Source organism: Dendrobates tinctorius, unplaced genomic scaffold, assembly GCF_039654945.1.
Source record: "Dendrobates tinctorius isolate UK_male_01 unplaced genomic scaffold, ASM3965494v1 ptg000001l, whole genome shotgun sequence".
Classification (NCBI taxonomy): domain Eukaryota; kingdom Metazoa; phylum Chordata; class Amphibia; order Anura; family Dendrobatidae; genus Dendrobates; species Dendrobates tinctorius.
This window is the reverse complement of record NW_027361669.1, coordinates 2,136,206-2,144,025: the sequence shown is the minus strand read 5'-3', so window position 1 is coordinate 2,144,025 and position 7,820 is coordinate 2,136,206. Positions and strand designations below refer to the sequence as shown.

At 43.8% G+C, this 7,820-nt stretch overlaps 1 protein-coding gene across 1 annotated transcript; it reads left to right on the top strand.

The window, feature by feature from the left end:
• The first annotated feature begins 499 nt into the window (after positions 1–499).
• LOC141046528 (uncharacterized) lies at positions 500–2,233 on the top strand. Its single transcript, XM_073565472.1, has 2 exons — positions 500–696; positions 807–2,233. The coding sequence occupies exon 2, from the start codon at positions 1,042–1,044 to the stop codon at positions 2,176–2,178; it is 1,137 nt and encodes a 378-aa protein (XP_073421573.1). The 5' UTR covers positions 500–696; positions 807–1,041; the 3' UTR covers positions 2,179–2,233.
• The last annotated feature ends 5,587 nt before the right edge of the window (positions 2,234–7,820 follow it).

Here is a 7,820-nt window from a genome sequence, read left to right as displayed (position 1 = left end):
AGTGACTGTTGTCCTTGACGGCACTGTTGGGTTTCGTGCTAGGTGTATTCTAGCAGGAAACCCAACAGTGTCATCGGGGTCTACAGTGACTGCTTTGAGTATTGTATTGCTACATTGTGCCGCAGTGACTGTTGTCCTTGACGGCACTGTTGGGTTTCGTGCTAGGTGTATTCTAGCAGGAAACCCAACAGTGTCATCGGGGTCTACAGTGACTGCTTTGAGTATTGTATTGCTACATTGTGCCGCAGTGACTGTTGTCCTTGACGGCACTGTTGGGTTTCGTGCTAGGTGTATTCTAGCAGGAAACCCAACAGTGTCATCGGGGTCTACAGTGACTGCTTTGAGTATTGTATTGCTACATTGTGCCGCAGTGACTGTTGTCCTTGACGGCACTGTTGGGTTTCGTGCTAGGTGTATTCTAGCAGGAAACCCAACAGTGTCATCGGGGTCTACAGTGACTGCTTTGAGTATTGTATTGCTACATTGTGCCGCAGTGACTGTTGTCCTTGACGGCACTGTTTTTTTTTTATCAACAGTGGACAAAGTCCGAACACGTTGGCGTTCGATCAAGGACCGCTTCAACAGTGATGTTCGTGCTGAGGGCCAGGTTCGCAGTGGATCTGCGTCAAGGACCAGAACTAGATACCGTCACTATCACGCGTTGCAGTTCCTAAGACCGGTCCTTGCCACGAGATCGTAAGTATTATAAATTTTGGGTTTTTATTTTTATTAATCTGTGTTTTTCTAATCCACAGCTGATGCTTCTTGTAAAGGCATGGTAGTAATGATTTTCCTTTCTTCAACAGCACCTGGAGCAGCACCCTGCAACCTGGCCCTGGAGCGGTCCTTCCTCGGACGTCCTCTGACCCGTCCCAGCCATCCGACAGCCAGGAAGCACCTTGCAGGTCAACCACACACACAGCTGGTGACCAGGAAGCTGGGCCATCAGGTGTTCCCCTGTCCCAGGTCTCTGCCACTGGTTATGCGGGCACTACCCGCCAGCGGCAGAGGGCCTTGGACAGGAATGTCTTGCCCGAGTTTATGCATTTGAGCGAGACATTTAATTCCAGCCTCAAGTCACTGTCCGACAGAGTTGAAAGCGGTTTTGCACTCATGGAACGTGGTTTTAACCACTTTGAACACCGCTTCAATTCTGTAGAACAGCGCCTTGACCGTCTGGAGGCCGACCTCAACAGACCAGCACACCATTTTTTTAGTAAGATTGAAAAGGGCATGGCGGAACACCTTAGTCCTGATCAACAGCTGAATGTGCTGCAGGCCTGCAACAATGCTTTCTTGCAGGCTATGCAGCATAATCGGTACGGTCAGCAGTCTGTGGTGTCCTTTCCACCTGTGCCACCATTGACTCGCTTCACCTCACTACCGACTTGTGCTGCATACCACTGCACGGACACCTCTATTCAAAGCCAGGACACCCACCGTTACACCACCACAAGTCTGAGTGCAGCTGGTCACTTCACCGACACCACCATGGCAAGCGCTGCTCCTGTCTGGAGCACCACCGCCACTCCCATGCATGCGTGGAGCTCAGCCACCACTAGGCAAACATGGAACAGCCCTGCCGCTACAACAACATGTAGTAGCCCTGCCACCACCACTCTGCAAACCTGGACCATCACTGCCGCCACCAGTCCTCCTGCAAGGACGAGCACTGACAACGAAGAGCAGCAGCAGCAGCCACCTCAGCAGCAGCAGCCACCTCAGCAGCAGCAGCCACCTCAGCAGCAGCAGCAACCACCTCAGCAGCAGCAACCACCTCAGCAGCAGCAGCCACCTCAGCAGCAGCCGCCACCTCAGCAGCAGCCGCCACCTCAGCAGCAGCAGCCGCCACCTCAGCAGCAGCAGCAGCCACACCTGCAGACGGGGGACCTACACTCAATATTTGCCCCTAGTTCAAGGCGAAATCTATCAAGGCGGGCATTGGGCCAAAGTCGGTCCAGGCACACAAGCCTACGGCGACATGCCATTACAACTAATGTACCTGAACAGATTTCCTCTCCTCCAAGTGTTCCTAGTTTAATTCCCTTAACTGGACTACCTTCCCCCACAAGTTTTGTTGCCCCTTCCCCTCAAACACCGTCTTCAACAGCAAGTGTTGCATATTCCCTGCACACCCCCAAATTGAAACCATCTGCCCCCAAACGCCGGAAAAAATAATTTTTTGGTTTATTTTTGTGATAAAAAATAAATTTACATTTGTGGTTCACCATTACTAAGTTTCATTAATGTTGTTTGCGCCGCTCACACACACTGATGGGTAAATACATGTTAAAAACCAACCCAAGGCCTAGTATAGTCATATGTGAAATAACACGGACTAGTATAGTCATACCAAGGCCTAGTGTAATAACTCGAGTTTTACCAACTTGGATCTGGTTTCATGAAAAACAAACTGTTGAAACTTGTCTTAAAAATAAGTTTCTTTCTAGTTTCACCAGTTTGTTTTTTGTGAAACAAGATGCTAGTTGTTAAAAATCGAGTTATTACAGTAGGCCTTGGTATGACTATACTAGGCCGTGGTATTTCACATATGACTATACTAGTAGGCCCAAGGCCTACTATACTCATATTTGAAATACCACGGCCTAGTATAGTCATTCCAAGGCCTAGTGTAATAACTCTAGTTTTACCAACTAGAATCTGGTTTCATGAAAAACAAACTGTTGAAACTTGTCTTAAAAATAAGTTTCTTTCAAGTTTCACCAGTTTGTTTTTTGTGAAACAAGATGCTAGTTGTTAAAAATCGAGTTATTACAGTAGGCCTTGGTATGACTATACTAGGCCGTGGTATTTCACATATGACTATACTAGTAGGCCCAAGGCCTACTATACTCATATTTGAAATACCACGGCCTAGTATAGTCATTCCAAGGCCTAGTGTAATAACTCTAGTTTTACCAACTAGAATCTGGTTTCATGAAAAACAAACTGTTGAAACTTGTCTTAAAAATAAGTTTCTTTCTAGTTTCACCAGTTTGTTTTTTGTGAAACAAGATGCTAGTTGTTAAAAATCGAGTTATTACAGTAGGCCTTGGTATGACTATACTAGGCCGTGGTATTTCACATATTACTATACTACTAGCCCCAATGCCTACTATACTCATATTTGAAATACCACGGCCTAGTGTAGTCATTACAAGGCCTAGTGTAATAACTCTATTTTTACCAACTAGAATCTGGTTTCATGAAAAGCAAACTGTTGGTTTCAAGTTTCACCCGTTTGTTTTTCGTGAAACAAGATCCTAGTTGGCAAAAATTGAGTATGCCTTGTTATGACTATACTAGGCCGTGGTATTTCACATATGACTATACTAGTAGGCCCAAGGCATACTATACTCATATTTGAAATACCACGGCCTAGTATAGTCATTCCAAGGCCTAGTGTAATAACTTGTAAGTTGGAATGGAGCAGATTACATTCATCCACTCAATGCTGACTTGTATTCCCCATGGACTTTCATTGGGGTTGGGTTTTGAGGGTTGTGTTTTGAGAAAATCACATACTTTGTTTTCAACTAGTTGCACAATTTTCTCTTGAAAAAAAATGGTTTCCTGATTCATGGCCTGCAGCTTTGCTCGTTCCAATATATTTCACGCAGACTAGCAATGCTGCATTTTAACTCATATGTGTATTTACCTGCCCAGGTGTGTGAACATCAAAAAATTCAGTTATACATGGGAAGTTTTTTATTAAATTGGAGTTTAAAAAATATAGTGCACTCAGTAATGGTATCAAATAAGGTTTTTTATTACCATAAACAAACAAAAACATTACACCATTTCATCTTGCCAGTGCACCCGTCCTACATCAGAAATAAAGTAGGCCGCAAATTGGTCCCTCATTTGGCCAACTTCAACGGATGACCTGAGAGTGTGCTGAGTGAATTCAGGCAATGGGTTAGGAGCATCATCGTCCAGTTCAAAGGTCGGGTGCTCTTTAGCCATCACAAAGTTATGTAGAACCACACAGGCCTTCACCACCTCATCGACTGTTTCAAGTTTAAGATTAATGGCCGTGCCCAGAATTCGCCATCTGGAAACAAGAATCCCAAAAGCACACTCGACAGTTCTTCTGGCCCTGGTCAGCCTGTAATTAAATATTTTTTTGGTGTGGTCCAAGTCCCGGCTGGAGTAGGGTTTCAGTAAGTTTCCGCACATTTGAAAAGCCTCATCGCCAACCATTACAAAGGGCAGTGGCGGAGCTTCGGTGTGAGGAAGAGGCCGTGGCATAGGGAAATTAAATTGGTTGCCATACAACCTCCGGCCCATGTCTGAGTTTTTAAAAGCCTGTGAGTCATTACCACGGCCAAATGCTCCAATGTCCACTGCTACAAACATACATCCGGCATCCGCAATCGCAATGAGTACTATTGAAAAGTACTTTTTGTAATTATAGTACTCAGATCCCGTTCTTTGGGGTTTGATGATCCGTATGTGTTTACCATCAACAGCTCCCAAACAGTTGGGAAAATTGCATACTGTCCAGAATTTGTCAGCAATTTCCATCCACTTTTCAGCGGTGGGCAGGGGCATAAATTCTGGGCAAAGAACATTCCAGAGAGCCCGGCAGGTGTCAGCAACAATTCCAGACAAGGTAGAGATTCCAATACGGTACTGGAAGTGTAGTGAAGATAGGGTTTCTCCAGTCGCCAGGAATCTGTGAACAGACAAAGAAGTAAAATTAATATTTATGTATATTATTTTAAAAAACTATAAAATAAAATATTAGTACATTCACGAAAACTAATTACCCACGGTTTTGAATACTAAATTTAAAAAAAAAAATCAGACCGCACCCCTTGGTTTTTAAAACATACCGTAATGTCACCAGTAGCCGTTCCTCAGGAGGAATCGCACGACGGAGCTGTGTGTCCTGTCTCCGGATGGATTGTTGGACACGAGCAAGCAAATCCATGAAACTTTCGTGGGACATCCTGATATAATCTGTAAATTTCTCCGGGTTTGCCTGTAGCTCGCTGTAGAGGGTGTGGTATGCCCCACGGCTCTCCCGGAGTTCAACAATCGGATGTATCCACATACGCCGCCGTCTTCGCTGCCTCTCTCTCTTCCTTTGTTCATGGCAAGCAACTGCATACGCCTGAGCCATCGCGATGTCCAAATCCAAGTTGAAGTGAAAACTCTTCCAGCGCAGATCCATGGTCACGAGAAGAATCAAGCAAATGTGAAGAATACTGTAGACAGGGTCTATATATTAACATACCACACCCACAATGAAGTCCCATTGGTCTTGTGTGTTGTTGAATGGTTGTTTTTTCATTTTTGTGGGGTTTTTCCAAAATCTGTAAAAAAAGCAAACGCACAAAAAACGCTGCGTTTTTTTCCTGCATGCGCATAAAAATGCTTGAAAAAAACGCAGCGTTTGTATGCATTTGTATGCGTTTTTTTAATGCGTTTTTTTGCGGGAAAAACGCGCTGCAAAAAAAAGCAAGTGTGAAACTAGCCTTACTTCTGCCGTGGCTTCTGTGCAGGCGTACTTTATCTGCCCTGTTGAGCTCAGAGCAGAGCACTGCAGTGCACAGGTGCCGGGAAAAATCAGAGAGGTCCGGCGCCTGCGCACTACAGTACTTTACTCTGCCCTCAAAGGGCAGAGTAAGTACACCTGCGCAGGAGCTGCAGCAGAAGTAAGGAGGAGGATGTCATCCTTAGAAGATTGGAGGCGCCGGACCGTGACACCCATGAGACCAGACTGGACACCGGGGTGAGTATAATCTAACTCGTTTTTCTTATTTTTCAGGTTACATTGGGGGCTTAGCTACAGCATTACAGAATGCTGTAGATAAGCCCCTGATGGCGGTGGCCGCATCTCATTGGCCAAGAATGAGGTGACAGATTCCCTTTAATACTTTCCTCATTTTTGGGGGGACATAACTATTCACAGCTATAATTTTAGAAAACGGCTAGGGAACTAGAAAAGCGCAATAGGGTGTTATACAGATTACAGTGTTAACTAGAGGCGGTTCCGCTCACCTAATGTGGTTGTGTGAGACACAACACTTATCTCCATATATAAAAATGAATGTGTGTGTGTATCACCAACCAATCACGAAGCATCTTTCATTTCACCAGAGCTGTTCAGAAGAAACTGAGCTGTGATTGGTTGCTATGAGCAACAGTTTTCGTTGCAAACAATCACTAAGAATCTCTCATTTCACCAGAGCTGGTTAAAAGTACTGTAGCTGAGCTGTGATTGGTTGCTATGACCAACAGTTTTCCCACTTGACAACACCTCAGTAGACACTGACATGGTGAGAGAAATATAGCATCCCTGGGAACATAAGCTCCCAGCCATTGTCTGCCCCCCAGAAAGGAGCAGAGAGCACATGACAGAAATGAATCCCCTCTCCCGTGCCTATATCCCCATCACACATCCTCCATCTCACAAAAAAACCCTGTTTGGGAGAGAAGAACAGACGAATCGCGGCGCCCTAAGTGCGTAAACACAATATTGTAGTCTTTAAAGGGTGCACAATTTTATGCACTCACCTGATAGAAGACTAATATGGCTTTAGATTGTGTATCCTCAAAAATCCTTCCTTCTGGGTTGCTTCTCAGTAGACAGGGCTTGCAGCTTGCTTCGGGTGGATCCAAGTGAAAGAGCCAGGTTCAGGCTCACACAGGATGAGTAAATGAAGAAAGGCACATCCAGCTCATGAACGGCAGCGCTTCCCAGGACTCTCATCCAAAGATGATGTTTCATATTTTTTTATTTCATAGGTTAAAAAAGAAGAGATACAACGTGTTTCGGATACAGTGTATATCCTTCATCAGGTATCATAAAAACACAGTACAAATCCTAATAGTATAAAATTCAGTTACACTTATATATAGTAGCAACCTTTTATCCCAGTCTCAGAAACTTGATTTAGGATGTGGACCAAGCTCAGGAACACACCCACTGATTGATCCAACCTTGACAACATAGATGCAAGAAGGAAAAAAAAAAACCCAAAGGAAAAAAAACCCAGAAAAAAAAAGGCAACCTTCAAACTCTCTCTATGATATCATTCAATCCATTTGGATATAATGTTCCCAGACGATATATCTAAAACGTTTCTTTCCGGTTTAAAAGAGCAACACCACCTATTTGCAACACCAGAGGGTATCTGCTCCACCGGAGTTACTTTTATGTTAAAAATTTTGTTATGTTTAATTAATAGAGAGGGTAGTGAAACCCGGTATATATGACATGTGGGGAGATCTAGTGTAATATCAAATACAATATTGGACAACTTACCACCAACATGTACACCCAAGGACTATAGTTGACCAGTTGTATTATTACACATAACACAAGGGGGAGAACGAATCCAAAACACAACTAACGGTCATTATAAAATTGCTTTATTAAAGTGGTGAGGCAAGGCACAAACACAATATTCTATAGAGCCATAAAATCATAACAACAGATGAGGACACAGAGGCCCATGTTGCAATACTGCACTTAGAAATACTCTTAATTACATGGCAATAGTATATACCATACAGTATAATAAGAGCCTAACAGCTAATATTACATAATATAGTGCCCACAATATATTAGCATGTGGTCAAGCTGAATAAAAATGAATTCAAGCAACAGTCAAAGATGTATATTCATATGAACAATATATATTACCTGGACACAATAGCAGATGGCAAGCAAGGGGTCACAGTGTCCGCCCCAATGCGCGTTTTGGAACACCTTCGTCAGGGGACGCAAATTTTCTTTTTAGAATTTTAGACTGAGCTACATAATCAGATTCTCTCGTACAATTCTTTCTTATACGAAAAAATTGGCT